Source organism: Rousettus aegyptiacus, unplaced genomic scaffold, assembly GCF_014176215.1.
Source record: "Rousettus aegyptiacus isolate mRouAeg1 unplaced genomic scaffold, mRouAeg1.p scaffold_m13_p_4, whole genome shotgun sequence".
Lineage (NCBI taxonomy): Eukaryota > Metazoa > Chordata > Mammalia > Chiroptera > Pteropodidae > Rousettus > Rousettus aegyptiacus.
This window is the reverse complement of record NW_023416307.1, coordinates 3,205,414-3,224,781: the sequence shown is the minus strand read 5'-3', so window position 1 is coordinate 3,224,781 and position 19,368 is coordinate 3,205,414. Positions and strand designations below refer to the sequence as shown.

The window sequence follows — 19,368 nt, the reverse complement described above, 5'->3', positions numbered from 1 at the left end:
CCTACTTTGTAGAAGGCACAGTTTGAAGCACTGAAAGAAATAGAGTCTAGACCGAAGGCCAGTTGTTTTGTGAACAGAACGCATATGGTTTATATAAACAGATACCCCTGAAATAGTAACTTCTACTGCCACAGGTAAATGAGAAAAGTAAGGTCTTCAGAATTAGCTAATTGATTTGGCCTTGTAGGCAGAGTTTAACCAGTTGTTGAAGAGGTTAGTGATATTTTGTGAAGTGCCGGGCACATAGCATACACTCAGTTGACTGAGTGCAAAAAAACCCCGTTCCTTAGTCAAAATTATGTTCATATCCCATTTCGCGTTATTTACTATATACATTTAAAATTGTTTTGGATTGTGATTTTGGCGTTTTGAGTGAGCATAATCACTCCTAGAAAGATGTAGCCACTGGTTCTTTTTTCAGATGTTTGAAATACTAGTGGAATTGTATATGGGCAGGTTAAATACTTTAACATGTTCACGGTTTTGCACATAACTAACTTTATTAAATGCATATGCTTATTTTATTGGTATTACCCATGACTCAGTTATTTTGCCCAACAAATAGCCTTAAAATGATTCAACCCAGAGGGTAGACCAGAGACATGACATTGATAGGGAGCTCCTGGCCTAGCGTCGGGGTTCAGAGCATGGGATTAGGTGAGAAACTGCCTCGCTTTGCACCTCACCTGTCTTCATTGCCTCTAGGCTTTTGTCAAGTGATGTTACATCAGAGACTCAGGTTTCTCTTTTGTGAATTGGTGACAGGAACGGCACTTATCTCATAAAGTTGTTGAGAGGATTATCTGAGAGACATGTAGAAATATGCATGCTCAAAACATAGTAGGTAGCAAATACTTCTTACTACTCGCTTATTGTTAACTACTTACGTAATTTGTTTCTAATAGTTATACCTTCTGTCAACTTTTATTATGAGCAGTAATGAAATATTTTGCTGCTTCAAACTTTGTGTGACCTCACAGTGAGGCTGCCCTCCAGTAGCCCAAGCAGGGTCTTCCTGAGTAAATCACCTGCATGAAAACAATGCCAGGCTCGTAGAAAAGTTAAAAGGAAATATGTTAAGGGAAACCTCTTTTATTATCTTAAATGCTTATTATAGCATTCATTAACAAAAAATAATTGACATGCTTATTGCCAATACTGTCTATTAATTAAATGAAATCTTGAAGGAATAGTGTAAGAATATTCTGTGAATTTAGCCGTACGTGCTCTTTATTTATGTTTAGAAAAAAATAAAACAGTATATGTTAGAATATTAAGAATTTCAGATTTCTTGTTAATTCTTACTATCTTTTCAGATAAATAGTTACAATCACTGGAGGATTTTTCTCCTTAAACCTTATTTGGAACTTTAAAGAGGAGAGGATCATGAGAAGAGATAATTATTAATGTAACAGTAGTTCAGGGACTTCACTATCTGGATAACAACTTCTTAGAGTTTGGGTAGAGATGCAGAGGACACTAATGTTAACGATGGTTAAAGAGAAAGTAGCCTAAGCACTGCTGTGCCCGCTCTGTCTTTCATACCGCATGAATGGTGATTCTTTCCGGTTCTGTCCAGTGTCACTTTGTTACTGTGCGTTAGCTTGGTTAGTTATCCAGACGTTTCTGTGAGGCCTTGGTATGAGGTGGTTACTGTCTCTCTGTCCCTCAAATTAACCCCAGTGTCCTTGGAGGGAGGCTGCATCAGAGGCTTCTGGCTCAGTAGGTTTTTTTTTTTAATTATTGTTCAATTTATCAGGGCGACATTAGTTAATAAAAATACATAGGTTTCAAATGTACGCTTTAATAATATATCATATATATATTGCATTGCGTGTTCACCACCCAAAGTGGTGAATTTTAAGTTTCCTCCGTCACCTTATATTTGACCTCCTTTGCCGCCTTATCTGCCTCCCCTTCCCTCTGGTGACCATTAAACTGGTGTCCTTGCCCATGAGTCTTTGTTTCTGTGTCTTGTTCGTTTATTGCTTTCAGTTTGATATCCCACATATGAGTAAAATCGTGTGGTTCCTGGCTTTTTCTGTCTGATTTATTTCACTTAGCGTGCTAATCTTAAGATCCATCCATGTTGTTGCAAATGACAGTATCTCATCTTTCATTATGGCTGAATAATATTCCACTAAATGTATGTACTCTGTCTTTAGGCAGTCATCTGTGGAAGGACATTTCGGTGGTTTCCATGTCTTGGCCATTGTGAATAATGCTGCAGTCAACATCAGGGCACATATATCTTTATGGATAAATGTTTTCAAATTTTTGGGGTAGATACTGGGTCATATGGTAATTCTATTCTTAATTTTTTGAGGACCCTCCATACTGTTTTCCGTAGTGGCTGTACCAGTTTACATCCCCACCAGCAGTGTAGGTAGCCCAGTAGATTTTACTGCCATAAATGTCTGTTAGAGTTGGCAGGAATCTGGGGATAGCTAGTGGTCGTGACTGTAGATACTTTGATGTAATGAATTGGTTTTGAGAATTCGTTGATTACAAAGCCCACCGGGAACCCCTTCCATCACGACACACGATGCAAGAGTGGGACGTGGACGGCGGTCACAACGGGCTCGTGCAGCATTCCTGGGCATTGTACAGAGGAGGTTCATGCGCCTCCTGTCTCCCGTCCGGCAGGAAGCTCACAGTTAAACCCTGACTGCCTGTTGGATGGTGAAAGAGATGTGGTTTAGGATTGGGGGTGGGGTGGGAGGAATGGAGTAGGGTGGAAGTGAGGTTTTTAAAAGTTTTCTTAGCTTTAAAGTGTCCTTTGGAGTTTGTTTGTGGACAGCTGCTAGTGTAATTGTAGGTAGGATGTTTGTATTATGGATTCATTTGTTTATTCAGATATTTATTAAACACCTACTATGTGCCAGGCACTGTTCTAGGCAAAGGGAATACAACATTGATCAAAAAAATCCCTGCCTTATAGTGGAAGGAGAATGAGAGAAAACTAAAACCAGCATATGCGCGCATAAATGAGTAGTCTGCCAGGTGGGGTTAAGGGCTGGGGCGAGTAACCACAGGGAGGGGGGCAGGGGGCGTGGAGGGTGTGTTTTACTCAAGTGTGTTAAAGAGATGAGAGCGGATTCCACCCTTAGCTAGCTACAGGGCAGATGCTTGTCGGAGGGCAGGGACCGGGGCTGTTGGAGCTTTACTTCTGTAGCACCAAGCTCCATTCCTGCTCTACGTCCAGCTTGCTCTGTGGTGCCCACTGGGTCTTGAAATCCTGTCTTAGGAAGCTGAAGTTGGGTTTGTCTGACCTGTGTGAACCAGGTCAGGCTTCAGGAATAATTCAGAAGAAGAAAGTTTTTCTTGGGCTAGTGGTATCATTGGAGAAGCCCTCTTGGGCAGCATCGTGCGAGTCTCCTGGACCCCTGAGTATGTCTGTATTCTCACTATTGAATTTGGGGAACCAGATCGAAGCCTGGGGCAGCTGGGCATGTTACTTGCTCATTTCATCGACTTGTTCCCACGGTAGGTTGTCTTCAGGGGAATCCAGTTGAAAAAGAGAACAATATAATCTAATGTAGATGTCTTTTTTTTTTTTTTTTAACGCATATATACAGATTACAGAAGAGGGAATTTACACCAGTTCAGTATAGTTAAAGTGCTAGTCTTTTCTGTCTATTTAAGGTGATGCCTGATATTGTCATGTTACAGAGGCGGATGCCCCAAACCTTCCGTGATCCAGCAACTGCTCCCCTGAGAAAACTCTCTGTTGACTTGATCAAAACATATAAGCATATTAATGAGGTAAGACTATTCATTTGTTATGACAGCATCTATCTTGCAATAGAGCAGGGGAAAAAAGTTGTTTTGTGACCTTTTTGAACATAACTATACTTTCTTTTAAACCCCAATGTTCGTCATATTGATAAATGTTGTGAAGACTGGTAAGTTAATGATTTATAGATAATGTAATTATGTAAAAGAAAGAAGGTATACTAACAGGGGCTGTAGGACATGAAGTCGTCGTGGATGTCTTCCCCCCTTTTCAGAGTCGTATTAACATATGCTGAGTTATCGTTTCTGTGATAAGTTCTCCACGACAAGGAGGGGGAAAGGAAAGCGCGGGAGGGATACACCGGCAGCGCGCACGGGTTGGAATTTCGCTTAAATTTTTATGTGTCGGTTTCTTTTTTTGCCGTGGATGTCAGGAAGCTCTGAGGTACATGTAATACCTGCATAACAGGCATCTGGTCTGTCTGTATTTCCGTGGCTCAAATTTTTTCTTTTTTTAAAAAATTTTATGTGTGTTCTTTTATTTATATCTTTCATTGTAAGCTATCTAAAAGCCTTTTTTGGTGGAAGTAAGTAGGACAAAAAAAATCATAGACAGCACTTTGAATTACTTATCTTTCAGCTTGGCCTTTCGCCACCCAAAATTGTTTTTCTAGTGTCTCAGACCTTTGACTTGACCGCCACTGGCGTCCAGCCTCAGCATCTGCTCCGTAATTAATGTTAAAGGAGCTTTGCTGGACCGCGGTGCGAGTGCCTGAGCGCACCGCCTCCACCGTGAGCCCTACGCCCTCTTACCAGCTTTCGAGCCATGTAACTAAAAAGATGTTCTTAAGTGTGTATGAATCTTACAGCCTTTTGGTGCTGTTTAATGCCAATATTATTATAGTAAAGTGATAGATTAAATTAGAATGAAGTCAATGAGGAACGTTTCTGAGTTGGATTTTGTACACAATTAATATAAAAGATGTGCCAAACTAGCTTTTGATTATCTGAAAATAATCCGATAAATTGTTAATAATTTATTAATGTCAATTTGTTAATATCTGATAAATTAACGAAGCTACTGTTAAGCTGTAAACAGTAACTTTGTTGAAGCTCATTTTTAACTGTTTTGCTGCCTTGTAAACCAGTTTTTTTATTCTGAGAAACATAATTTGTAATTTTCTCAAAGTTACCTACCAATTATGTGGACCTGTTGCTTAGTTTACCTATTATTTTTTACTGGCCTTAGAAGCTGTTTTATAAGAAAAACACACGTAAGGAAAGTAACCCAATCTGCTAGTGGCCTTCAGTATTATAGGTGAAGGGAGGGAGTGGCTGTTTTTCATTAATTGTTGTATTATCACAGGCTTAAGCATTAGGCCTCTCTCCGAGGGCCTGCTGTATTCGTGAGACATCAATTTAGAGACATTTAACTGCTCATGAGTAAAATCTTTGCCTTATGATCAGATATAAAATTGGGATTGACTGGAAGGAGGGGCCATGGGGAGACTTAAACATGAAGAGGATGAAAATGTTCTTTTTTTATTTAGGTTTCACCTTTGTTGATTACATCAACATATACACATCTTCCACAATCTTTCGTATGATGCTCTTAAGAGCCATGTCACCTCACTGGATATAAACTATACGTTAATTTCAATAATAAATGTAAATAGGATCCTGTTAGTCTTCCGGAACGGGATGCTCTGGGCCAGTTACTTAATGTCTCCTATTTATAAAGTGTATAAACAGTATAATTTTAAAGTGAATGTCACCGTAGACATTTCTCATTAGTTATATATCAGTATTTTTCTATAATGCAAGTAGCAGTTATAGGAAATTCTTTATTTCATGTGTTTTATTTGTTATTAAGAATAAAAATTCACCAGTTTCCTGCCGATAGCAGATATGTCTCTTGCTATGTCTAGTAACGTTTTAAATTGTACCGTTAACACTGTATATTCTCGTTTCAGGTTTACTATGCAAAAAAGAAGCGAAGACACCAGCAGGGCCAGGGAGACGATTCTAGTCATAAGAAGGAGCGGAAGGTTTACAATGATGGTTATGACGATGATAACTATGATTATATTGTAAAAAACGGAGAAAAGTGGATGGATCGTTACGAAATTGATTCCTTGATAGGCAAAGGTTCCTTTGGACAGGTAAGATAATGGGAAATGCTGAGTTTCATAAATTAGAACTTTTTAGTGAATCATGTTGTTATACCCTTTCTTCAGAAGAATGTTTCAGAATATTTGTAAATAATACATACGGTGGTTATGTATTTGGATTATCACAGTTCTCTAAAGATAGTAACACTGTATCAGCTATAAAAATTCCATTGGACTTTTTTTTCTTTATTTACTTTCTAAAGCCTACCTAGAACTTATCTCACTAATGACTAAGTGGTTGATTTTAATCACTCAGAGATAGTATTGCCCCTTCAGATGGAGAATTCTTCATTGTGGGTGCTAGAGATAATTACCTTCCTGTCTGATATTCCTCTTCAAAGAGGGAAGAATCACTGTTTTCAGCTGGGACAGAAGGTGCCCTCTCACTTTTTGGAGGCTCGGACAGAGGCTGCACTGTGGGCTTTTCTCCTGGTCTAAGTGTGTCAGGCCTAAGTGGACAGGTGGTCCTCATAGCATCAGCATTGCTCATGTGGTGATCAGGGTAATTTTGATGGAAAGAAACATTTAGGCAACTTTTACTGGGAATAAGAGGAAGGAATTCCAAGGGACCTGTTTTTTTCTCTTCATTCCTGGCCTCCCCCTCCCCCTAGGACTTACCCTTCCTCACCTGACTGCTCAACCCCAATACAAAGAGCGAAACCCTAAATATGTTAATCTTTTCCATCAGTGGTACCCAGAACAAGAGCTAACAAAATCTTTCTCTTTGCATTTTTTAAAAGCTTTTTCTCTGGCTGTGGATCTCCCAGTTCTTTGCACTTGTAAATTCTGTCTCATTGAGTCACAGAGCTCTATTTTGTTTGAGATGTGAATTTGTCAATCCCAGTCTCCTTAATTTTTGCAACCTTTGTGCAGTGTGTTAGTCATTAACCTGCAATCCAGTTGCTTTTGACTTTTTAATGATGATAGAATGGGTCTCAAAATGACTTGACCTGAACTACTTTTTTTGATATAAAAAATCTCCAAAAACTATGGAACCTGCATGCTCTTATTTAACTGTTCCTACCTTGAGAGCAAGGAAAATATGCCTCTTTTCAGCCTGGTGGGGCAAACTCATTATGCGTCCGTCTAATCATGCTTAGGACAGAAAGTGTCCTGTCGGCCGTTGGCAGCCACAGGTCGAGACCCGGAAAAGTCGACGCTCTCGAACTGATAAGGAGGTCAGGACACAGTGGCTAGGAGACTGGGGCCCGGCTCTGGCTCTTCCAGGCCCTGATGTCACGTGCGCAGTGCGTCTGCCCCTGCCCGTGATTTCAAGGAATTTTGGTGACTGCACATAATTCAGGGACTTCTCCCTTGATCTGTAACTTTTTTTTCCCCCTGAGTCCAGGGTTTCTCAGGATTTTGGGAGTCCCTGTTTATGAAAGGTTCACTCTTTTGTCAGAAGCTGCTTCTGTTCCTCTCAGTCTCTTAAGGCATTTCTGAGGCCCAGCTGTTTTAAGTAATCTTGCGAACACCCTCGACGTAGAGATTGCTGGCTCTACCTTGAAAATTACACCAACGTCTATGCAGTTGTTCTCAATGGGATGTTTTTACTTTTGTGATCTTTTGTGATGTCCACCGTGAAATGATGGCCATGTAGCCTACTCTCTAAACTTACTTTTCCCTAATCAGTCTTTGAGCTCAGCATGATGTTTTTCTCCTCCCCTTTAATTTTTTTTCTCTAATTCCTGAGAGCAAGTGAGCATAGTAAACCTGTGCAAGTACAGGCCTCTGCAACATCAGACTCCATTGCGGCAGGTCACCTTGATGCCTGTCTCCTACACCGAGGTGTGCTCGGGCTCCGGACCGCCCACTCACCAAATGACGTCTTCCATGTCGATGTGGCCAGACTTTCTCTAAAGTCTCTGCCAGATCCTTGTTAAAATAAGGGGCTCCTTCATTTCTTAAGCCAGTGATAACCAGTCCTGATTGCACATTGAGATTTCCCAGGGAGCTTTGGGGTGGAGCGGGACTGATGTTTAGGCGCCAAACCACTTAAATCAGAACCTCTGTGATTAGATTCTGGGCATTGATTTTTTTTTTTTTTTTAAAAACCTGTCTATTAAATGTGTAATTCAGGGTCGAAAATCGTTGCTTTAGCATTTAGCTGGTTAACTATTTGCTAAGTCAGTAAATAGTTGGGCCCCTTTGAATGGCCTTTGTCCCGGAGACGGTTGGGATCTGGGCACGAACTGCAGCTCTTGATGCAGTCAGTACAGTTGGTGAAACAGAAGGCTGTCCGGACCGCTCGGCCAGATGTCTACACGGGCAGCCCCTGATCTAGAGTACAGTCGGTAGTAGTTTTTAGAATTGGGTGAAACCAGAAGTGTTGGTTTTTTCATTCTGTGTTTGGTTTTAGCTGAACTGTTTGTAATCTGTCACTGACAGTATTTTTAACTTTGACTGACGCAAATCTTGGAACATGCATTCCATTCTCTCCCTGCAATCCAGCAGCACTCAGCCTGCACGTTGGAATCACTTGGAGTTCTAGCTGCACGTCCAGACTGCGAATGTGCGAGACAGTGCATCTAACACTGTTACCTACTCAGACTATGTGTAATGCTGTAAATGTAACTTAATCAGTTCTAGTGGTTATTTCTGATTGGTAGAGATGAGAGTTTCCATTTATGTATTGATTTCTTAATTTTTATGTAAATCTCTTTGTTAATAGCACGGAACTCATTTTAAGTGAGTAAATTCAAATGAGTGATGTGCACGACGACTCGGTCACGAATACCCCCCTCTCCTTAGTATTCGCTGGTTCTCATTTGAAAACTATCAAACTCCCTTTATTTAGGGATTTAATGTTTATCATAGAACTTTCCTGGTAATTTGTATTTGATTTTTTATTTTTTAGTGTAAATTAATCCTTCTGTTATATACTCATGTTTTATCTATGAAAATCTAATTTAAAGTTAGGAAGTTTTCTACATTTTTCAGGTGGCTTAGAACTTTTTAAATATTTTACGCTAATACTTGGATTTAAATCACATTTTTCTCTCATTAAAAGAATAGTTGGAAGAATTGTCTTAGAGTGTTACTTAGGTGAAAAAACAAAGCACTTGTTAAGATTCATCATATTATTTTCAAAGGAGGAAAATAGTTAATCCAATTTTGTTAGGAAAGTTTTCTGTTTTGTGGATATTTAGAAATACTGTAAGGATGCAAAAGAAATTCCATTGAAAAGATTGAAAGTGATCATAAAGCAGTAAATGGATATTACTCAGTGGAAATGATAGGCCGTCTTCTGATTCGGAAGGTCAGAAAATGAGAGTTAGGTCAGTGTACAATTAAGGTGAATTGTAAAGTGAGCTTGTTGCCATTAATGAAATTAAGAAGAATTATTCCTCTTTCTTCTCATTTAGGTTGTAAAAGCATATGATCGTGTGGAGCAGGAATGGGTTGCCATTAAAATCATAAAGAACAAGAAGGCTTTTCTGAATCAAGCCCAGATAGAAGTGCGACTTCTTGAGCTCATGAACAAACATGACACCGAAATGAAATACTACATAGGTAAGCAGGCAGGCAGAGCGCTGCGCCCCCGCCCAGGCCAGGGAGCTGCGTTAATGGCGGGTTTTGTACAAAAATGCTGATTTTTATCTTAAAGCGATTGACCAAAAATTCAACTGTTTATTTCTTTTGGAGGACATAGATTTAGGTAAGTTACCTGATCTGGCCATAATATTCTTAGTCTTTGGGAATATGCATGCCAGCAGGTGTATAGTTCAGAAACAAACAAGAATGGTGTCAATTTTTTTTTGGGGGGGGTGGCAACTTACAAGTGCTGTTTGTTTGCTTTAATCACATGTTATTTCACAGAGTCCTCTTGTAACCTTCCTCTTTGGTTTCCTCTCTGAGGTGTCTGATATAATCCATAGTAATAACATTTGTATTTAAAACTTTTTTGCTGAACATTTACTGAACATCTGCTATTCACTGTGATTATAACTTAGTATAAGGTGAGCTCATTCTCATTCAAGGGGCTTAGAAACACGAGCAGCTGTTCTAAGGACCCTTGACTTATAAAGTGGTCTCTGGACATGGATCCCCCCTTCTTTTCACTCTTGTTTGTTGCATTTGAGTGTTCGCTTAAGTAGTAGAGATGGTTGTTGTGTTACCGTAACATTTCAATTTTTGCCTTATTGAAAGAAAGCATGGCAGGCATATAGTAAGCATTCAACAAATGTTAGCTATTCAGTTCTATATAGTTAGTAATGGTTATCATTTTTGTTTCTAGTCAACGGACTAATAATCGTTAACTGTATAAGTCATTACAGATATTCTTTTGGATGAGGTTTTTGTTTTTAACTCCTATTAGGAAGATGGTGAATGCAGTGTCTCAAGAAATTGAGGTTCTGTATTGAAAATGAGAGAAAAATAACTTTACAGTTAGATACAGCCACATCTGTAGAGTTGCTGCCTTAAATTTGAGATGCCTGTAGGTCATGTTGCTCTTCTATGGTATAAATAATTTATATTTTGAAGTGATTGATCTTTATAGTTTATTTTGATGAGTTTTATATTCATTCTTTGAACTATTAAAAAACCTACTGCTTTACCATGTAACATATAATTTCTTACCTGGATTATTTGGTACCTGCGATGGTCTAGTTACAAGGAAAGTTAGTTTAGGTCTAGAACAAAATTTTGCAAACCCAAAATTCAGTTAAAAAGATGTGGGTGTGACGTTCTTTGATAATGTCGTTAGTGCTTGCTTAGTAATTGTAGCGACAGCACTGAGTAGGATGGAGGTTGGGCGGGGCCGAGTGGGTTGGTGTCCACGTGCAGAACGTCCTAATCACAGAGCTTCCCAGAGGGATTTTCATGCTCCCATTAGAACTCTGGCATCAGTTACCTTTTGTATTACTTTTGTGGCTAGTGTTTGACCATATTAAAACTTGCATGGACCATGTCTGTGGTGTGTCTTACTGTCACGTGATTTTAGTTGTAAACCTGTGAACTTCAGTTAGTAAGAGCAGAGAGTAGACAGACGTTGGTATGTAACCTTCAGGATCGTTTTTTTTATTTGCAGGGTGTCGAATTGTACTGTAGACTCCCGTAGAGCCATGTAGTGTGTGTACTCTTATTTAACCTAATGTTAGACTACATGTATCAGAAGTGATCTAAAAACGATGTTGATGTGCATTGCTTCTGGGGGGGCAGTCTGTGGCTGCTACCAGGTCATCTCAGTGTGTCCTCATTCACAGGGACCCGGCACGAATACTGTCATAGTTATTCCGGATAGATCTGTAGACAGACGTGTTTTTATGATACTAAAAGACTAAAATGAAGGTAACCTTGACAAACAGTGGTTTTATGTCACTCCAGTTGAGTTACAGGTGCTGTGGTATATGTAAGAATTTCTGTGAAGGGCAGCACTTTATCGCATGACCTCATCTGATGTGAAGTCAGTGTTAATTCTGTGCTTTAAGTCTTTGAAGCAGTTGAGTGAGTGAGTAGTAGCCTTCTTGGAAGGTCAGCAGCGATAGCAGGTAATGTTACCTGTTCATAAGCCTACTTATAAATTCTTCTTGTGATTGAGCTTTAGTTTGAAATTTTCCCACACCTCAGTTTTGCACAGGATCTCCCATATACTAGTTTGATGAACATAATCAGATGCTTTGATTATGAATTCTAATACCTTCCAAACATGATTTTCAAACATGTGCTGTATCTGACTGAAAGGAAAAAAAAAAAAAATCTGTCTCCCTTTGACAGTTGTTACAGAAAACTACTAGGGAAATTACAGAAAACTACTAGTGAAATCTAAGACTGGCCAAAGCAGATGGTGTATGTATATCCTAGCCTTCCTAGAGAGGGCTGTCAAGGACAGCCCTGTCACCAACCAGAGCCTAGTGGGTGGAGCTTAGGCAGACCGAGTTGTGAGGTTGCGCACTCAGGAAGTAAAAGGTGCTTTCTCCTCAAAATGAGGATCAAGTTACTGAAGTAGTCTCAGTACTGTTTGTCAGTTTGCTGCTCATGGTTTCAGACCTGACTTAGTTAAAAAAAAAAAAAAAAAAAAAAAAAAAAAAAAAAAAAAAAAAAACAAGGCATTTTGATACTACTTCTTACATTATTGCTTTTTGGCAGAAACTGCTCCTGTTTAATTCAGTAAATAAACAACTTAGATATTCTTAACTGATTAAAGAATGCGCTGTTACTACAGAATGCTGATCTCCAAATTTTAACTTGATTTTCACTTTACATTTGACAGTGTAATGTTATAGATTTTTGAGAGTTTATGCATACATTATTCTCATTTTATTGGTTTCTGTATAATTTAAAATGAAACCTTTTCTCTTTCAGTGCATTTGAAACGCCACTTTATGTTTCGAAACCATCTCTGTTTAGTTTTTGAAATGCTGTCCTACAACCTCTATGACTTACTGAGGAACACCAATTTTCGAGGTGTCTCTTTGAACCTAACACGGAAGTTTGCACAGCAGATGTGCACCGCACTGCTTTTCCTGGCGACTCCAGAACTTAGTATCATTCACTGTGACCTAAAGCCTGAGAACATCCTCCTTTGTAACCCCAAACGCAGTGCAATCAAGATCGTTGACTTCGGCAGTTCTTGTCAGCTGGGGCAGCGGGTAAGTACTTTCCAGGACTTGTGAATTAAGTAGAATTAGGTAAGATAGTGTAGGTAGATATTTGAAATGTTATTAATGTGTATACAATTTAGCAGTAATCACAAGATGGTTATCTTTAAAACATAGCACTTGCTACATTGTGTTGATAACTGTTTTGTGGAAATATCTGTTAAAATGCAAATAGGCTTACGGCCATGCTACCCTGAACAAGCCCGATCTCAGCTGATCTCGGAAGCTAAGCAGTGTTGGGCCTGGTGGTACTTGGATGGGAGACCACCTAGGAAGACCAGGTGCTGTAGGCGTAAAAAAAAAAACCAAAAATAAGCGATTGTAAGCTGACAAGGTCCTTGCAATCTGTGAGGTCAACCAAGGGTGCCCTTGCCTAATAATAATAATAATAATAATAATAATAATAATAAATGCAAATAGGAATTTGCATTCAAATTGCATTTGAAGTGGAAGGTATAGGTTTTTCAAAGTGGAATTTAAAAAATTGTATGTATGCAAAAAGCCTGAGAGAGAGAATAGATGAGCGAATTAAATATTTGTAACTATATTTCTAAAATAGAGGTTTTAGTATAAATTTGGAGAAATTCTAGTACTAGAACATTGAATCATTGCTATAACATATAGATCAAGATAAATATTTTTTCCTCAAAAAACTGATGGCGGACGTGGCTCCATAGTGTAGCAGTTAGCACGTCTGCTTTACATGCAGAAGGACCTGAGTTCACATCCCAGTGGAGCCACGGTCCATGGTCTTTGGCCACGCCACCCTGAACAAGCCTGTTGTCTGGTCTCAGAAGCTAAGCAGGGTCAGGCCTGGTTAGTACTTGGATGAGAGATCACCTAGGAAGACCAGGTTCCGTAGGCACAAATAATAATAATAAAAAACAAACAAACAAACAAACAAAAAACCCAAAAAACTGATGCATAAAAAAAGTGTAGGTAATTTTGCATTACACATGGTAATATAGTACAGAAATTGCACAGTCGATAGACGTACTTGTTCTGATAAATAAGTTTGTCTTTTTTTCCATATATAAATTCTGACTCTTGTCCAAACTGACTTTTTTTAGACTGCTAAAAACAGACATGTCTGTAGCAAAAAATAGATTTAGGTTTAGCTGATTTAGGACAGGAAATTTTTTGTACTTTTTTTTTTTCTAGCATTTCTAGAATTACTCTGAATAGCATGTTTTATGTATAAAATAGGAATTATAGGTTATTCTCTGCTTGAAAGAATTAGGATCACTGATAATATTTGACTCATTTTAACTCTATTTCTTTAAAAAAAACCAAGGAGGGGACACAGCTAACATTCAGACACTACTATTTCATACTAGCTTTGATTTTCTCGTTTTTCCAAATCAGTGAAATTTCCTGTCCTGTCCAGCTATTTTCTGGGTTTTTAATATAGCACATTAATTTAATCTGGAAGGTTTATAGCTAGCCAACAGGATTGTCTGACTCTTTGTTATTTTCTGCGAATTATCTTATGGCAGCAGTGCAGAATAGGTCATTGAAATAATTTTTTAAAACTGAAGGCATAGTAAGCAAAGTTTGCTATTACAAATGCCTCTGAAAATCAAGAGATGCCTGTAGGTGTTCATGTGGGATAATGTAAATATTGTGACTGGAAAATACATGCCCATCTTCAGAGTTATTGGATAGATTTTAGAATTGGAAATTCTTTCCTCATTTAATGCAAAATCATATGTTCTGTCCTGATATCAAACACTGTTCTCTCTCTCCAGCCACGCTAAGACAGCCATTCCTTCAGCTCAGTGAATTTTTAACCACGTTGAATGTATCACAGTTGCGCGGGAAGTCATTTCCCAAATACACATGTGGTAGCCTTAGATCTCCTGGCTCAGTATCAGAAGGTGCTAGGGCAAGTGGGGTTCAGAGCAAGTTCCTCAGCGGGTTCTGGAGCGCACCTGGGAGATGACCCAGTCACTGGGTGGCTGGGTGACTACCTCGCATAAGGTGGGGAATAGGACTGTCCCAGTAGAAGAGAGTCTTTGGGGCTTAACGACACTTCTGCTTTATAAAAACTTGGCAACATAAGACTTCTTCATGGTCCCTTTGAATTGGACATACTTCATTGTGAGAAGGCCCTGAGGTTGGGGCGACCTGCTCAGGGAGGCGTGAGGCGGTTCTTGGAGGCTGGAGTGCAGGCGGGAGCTCGGGAGCTTCGCAAGAAAGCAGCATGACGCTGCCGGCCGCCTGGTGTGAGCGTCGGGTTAGGGGGTTCAAGTGGGATTGTGCTTCTTTCTCTGTCTTTTTAAATAAAACTTTCTTCGCTTGACAGATACTTGTCTCACTAGACATAAACAGTGGTTAAGTGAAAATAAATTTTCAGATTACTTCATTGAAAATAATCTTTTTCAAGACTTTCTCTTCCTAAAAAGTCTTAGATTGAGGTGGGAGGGGGACAGGGCAGAGACATGATTAGCCAGAAACAGCTCTTTATGGAATCTTTATATAGCAGTGTTTCTAGGATTAATCTGTGACACTAACATAGTACAGATGTCTGAATTTTTAATTACATTGTACCGAGATGCCGAAATGCATTCTAACCTAAATTAACCTTAAAAAGGTTAATTTAAATACAGTTAAGCTGTTAAGTTAATAGTAAACTCAATGCCAGCCATAGAAAGAATAATTAATAGAGAAAAATATTATTTTCAGTAATTTTTTATTCTAATAAGGCATAACTATTTGTTTTAAGATGCACCTTGATTACCAGTTAGGACCGGACTAAATGAAAGGACCTGAATTTTATACATTTTGCATTTCACAGTCAGATTAACCATTCCCTTGACATGTTTACTTTTATTCATAGACTAATGTCAAAATCAGAACATGGAATACTAAGTTAGGAGTTAGCCAGTTAATTTTTTCCCGTTAATATTAGATCAGTGTTCTTAATCCAGTGTTTGACCACAATTAAAACGTATTTTGAAATTAATGCTATTTTGAAATATATTTCAGATATACCAGTATATTCAGAGTCGCTTTTACCGATCTCCAGAGGTGCTCCTGGGAATGCCTTACGACCTTGCCATCGACATGTGGTCCCTCGGGTGTATTCTGGTCGAAATGCACACTGGAGAACCCCTGTTCAGTGGAGCCAATGAGGTACATGATGGGGCACCTGGAAAATTGTTTCTATTTTCATTATTTCTTTTCGTTTTTAATCTATAACAGCGTAATCCGAACGTCGTGTTTAGGGAAAGATGTCTATTTACCAACTTAATCATTCAAATGTTAGGTTAGATTTGAATTTATATTATGTATTTTTCAATTATATGGTGAGTCGAGAATTATGAATGAAAAGTGAGTAAGCTGCTAATGAAGGAGAACAGTAAAGTGGATTAGAAAATGTTAAGTATTTTGTATAAATTTTCCAAGTTTTAAGTATAATAACCAAAAAAGGTGATAATGAAAGAATGAGGGCCACCCTGAAAATAGTGTAAATGTCACTATAAATTTTGAGACAATAATTTGGAATTAAAGAAGTGATGCTCGATTGATTTATTTATTTATAATTTATGAATGAATGAATGAATAGGATGTACTACAGTAGAAATTACATGTTTTATTTGTTCTTGTTCTTAATACAGGTAGATCAGATGAATAAAATTGTGGAAGTTCTGGGTATTCCACCTGCTCATATTCTTGACCAAGCACCAAAAGCAAGAAAGTTCTTTGAGAAGTTGCCAGATGGCACTTGGAACTTAAAGAAGACCAAAGATGGAAAACGGGTAAAATAGGGAAACTTTTTTTCTTTTGAACCTTTGTTATTTCTTTCACTAGAGCTTTCTTTTTATAGCTCATTTTCTGTTTACTTGAAATCACTGTTAGAGTTTACAGTTTCAGTAATAACTCAGGTATGTACTGAGCTGTCTGGATCAGTGTTTACTTAATGGTCAGAGTTCTCTCCAAGGCTTCGTTATGAAAACTATGCGTCTGGCCTTTGAGACAGCTGATCAAATCACCATGCCTTGTTTCAACAGTGGAATCAGTAAGTTTGACCTTCGTCTCTCACAACTTGGGTATATAGTGAATTCACAGTTAACAATACTGCAGCTGTGAACAGTAGAAGTCATAATTGCAGTAAATGGCTCTTTTTTTTTAGTTCAGATGGAAGAAAAAGATTTTTGACTTAAGCAGTATGTGACAAGAATGTGATGAACTGACTAGATAGTCCTTTGATTCATTTCATATGGTTAGCAGGGATTTCTCATCTCTGAAATCTTTAAAAGTGAGGTTTTTAAAACATTAGTTCTTTTTTTAGTGGTTTTCCTTTATCTGAGGACTTTTTTCTGGTACCTAAACTATGGCAGTTAGAGTGACAGCCGTTTTGTATCTTGATTTACCTTTTTGTTTTACATGTCTGAAAATAATCGTATTTTATAATCTACTTTTAGTATAAAATGAATATAATATAAATATGCGATTATATATGCTATATATAACAGATACCTTGTGATTTTAGTTTTGCATATTTAACACGAAGAGATTTTATTTTTACTTCCGTTTTCATTTTGCCCTTGCATTTTAGCGATGTTGCCACCAGGTGTCATTTCCAGTGAACCGAAGATTATTGGTTGCTTTAATTCCCTTCTTGTGGCTATGGCGTCTTAACTTTTAATATCAAATTATTTTCTTTAGAATATTTGAAAATATATATGTAATTATGTTTTTCAGAACTGATTTGTAATGTATTGCATTCTGCCTTATTCTCTAAAGTTCCAGGCAATGCAATATCTAGCAGCCAAATTTTACCTGCTCCCCATAAGGAAGGGATGGAAGATAGTAAGCAGACATCCTGAGTCCCTTTGCCGTTGTTTTCATAGCTTATCATCATGGTCCTTTTTCCCTGAGCCGGATCGCAGCCTGGGAACCCTTCTTGGCATCACCAGCATTCAAGCTAGTTCCTCCTACCATTCGATTTGGATTAGCCCGCAGGACATGAAACCTCCTTCCTGGTTTATCTCAGTACAGGCTGCTACTTTCTCCAAGTTGAAGTTTTCTTTCTTTATGCTATTTTTTTTCCATTTACCTAAATAAAATGTTCATCTGTTCCAGTCTCAAAATCTCTGCCATATAAAACCACAATTAAGTCACTATGGGCTATAATCTATCATTTCTTCCAGTTTTGGCTATATAATTTGTTTTTTAAATTATTTCTGAGAAGACATTTCAGAATCTTTTCCCTTCTTAAAATTGAAAGTATCTTAACCTATATTTAATATGTATTAACTAGATTTTAGGAGATTTCCCTTAGCCATGATTAGCAACTGACTTAAACTTAATTTTTAAAAGCATAAAATAACTATTTCTCTTTAAACATTATGAAGAATGCACTAGAGATTTTAACTGTAAGTATAAATAGTTGTATGTGGACCACCATCTGGTTTATTTTTCTTAGTGATTTTATTTTTACTTTAAAATTTCTCATTTTACATTTCAAGAGCCCATTTTAGCTTCCTAGTAATGAAATCCATACCTAGTATTTTTTTTTTTTCCGTTTTGTGGGGAAGGAGGATGAAGAATTAAGACTATAAATGATACTGTTAAAGTATAATTTATGCACAATGAGATATGCATATTTGAAGTGTTTTATTGAGTTTTAATCTTTATGCATAACAGTCTATTACCTAAAGCACGATATGTTCCCACCGCCCGCAAAGCTCTCTCACGACCCTTTTCCGTCCTCTCAGCCCTGCTTTCTGATTTCTTTCACCATACGTTAGTTTTGACTATTTTTAGGCATAATTCATGTAAATGCAATTTTATAGTGTTATTTTGTTTCACTTTACAAACGTTGTTTTTGGAGATTCATCCATATTGTCTCTGAAATTATTTCATTTTACTGCTTCATATTATTTCATTGAATGAAAATACCTTAACTATATTTACCCATTGATGGGTGTTTGGGTTGTTTCCAGTTTGGACTATTATGAATAAGGCTACAGGGAATATCCTGGTATAAATCGTTTGTACATACATATTTTCATTTTTGTTGAATCACTACCAAGAAGTAGAATTATTGCCAGGTTATAGGGTGTATGTGTGTAAGAAAATACCAAACGGTTTTCCAAAGCTTTATCGTTTCACATCCCACAATGTATGAGGGTTCCAGTTGCGTTGCATCCTCAGTACATATGTGGTTGTCTTTTTTGTTTTAACCATTGTAATGGTCACGTGGCATTTTTTATTTGCATTTCCCCATAGCTAATGATACCTGCCACCTTTTCGTGTGCTTACTTGCCATTCACATCTCTTCTTCTGAGAGTGTCACCCTTCACGGTCGTTCGCCCCTCCGTTACTGGGTTGTTTAATTTTTGAGTTGTAGGAGTTCTGTAAGTCCCTTTGTCACATACACGTCAATATTTTTTCCAGACCATGGCTTGCCTATTTCTTAGTGGTATCTTTTGATGAGCAGAAAGTTTTTGTATAGATGAAATCAAATTTGTCAGCTTTTTAAATGAACGATATTTTTTATATTTTAAAAAATCTTTGCCTTCCTCAGCTTTGTGTGGCTATTCTCCCATGTTTTTTTCTAAAAGTTTTTCTGATTCTAGCTTTTACAGTTTGAGTTCTTTGGTCCATCTCGAATTAATGTTTGAGTGTGGAAATAGGTGTTCGTTTTCCCTGTGTGCTTACCTAGTAGCGTCATCATTTGTTCAAAACAGTTGCCTTGCCCTGTTGATCTGACTTGGCACTGTTGTCCAAAACAGAATTATCTTTTATGTGTAGATCTGTGTTTGGACTCCATTCTCTTCCATTGATCTGTCTGTCCTTAAACCAGTACCACAGTGCTGATTACTGTAGCTTTGTGGTGAGTCCGGAATTCA

The 19,368-nt window shown here is 38.0% G+C and overlaps 1 protein-coding gene and 1 pseudogene across 8 annotated transcripts in view; both read left to right on the top strand.

Annotated features, from left to right (window-relative positions):
* DYRK1A (dual specificity tyrosine phosphorylation regulated kinase 1A) overlaps window positions 1-19,368 on the top strand; it is a 131,848-nt gene that overhangs the window by 93,794 nt on the left and 18,686 nt on the right. For 6 of the 8 annotated variants that reach the window (XM_016123318.2, XM_036218833.1, XM_016123314.2 and 3 more), the window contains 6 exons: window positions 3,646-3,765; window positions 5,709-5,897; window positions 9,272-9,419; window positions 12,213-12,499; window positions 15,497-15,643; window positions 16,129-16,269. In XM_016123318.2, coding sequence (XP_015978804.1) covers window positions 3,646-3,765; window positions 5,709-5,897; window positions 9,272-9,419; window positions 12,213-12,499; window positions 15,497-15,643; window positions 16,129-16,269 — 1,032 coding nt within the window. The remainder of the gene's footprint in view (window positions 1-3,645; window positions 3,766-5,708; window positions 5,898-9,271; window positions 9,420-12,212; window positions 12,500-15,496; window positions 15,644-16,128; window positions 16,270-19,368) is intronic. The other 2 variants (XM_016123321.2, XM_016123315.2) reach the window with 1 other exon arrangement.
* Window positions 12,684-12,801, top strand: LOC118602432 (annotated as a pseudogene).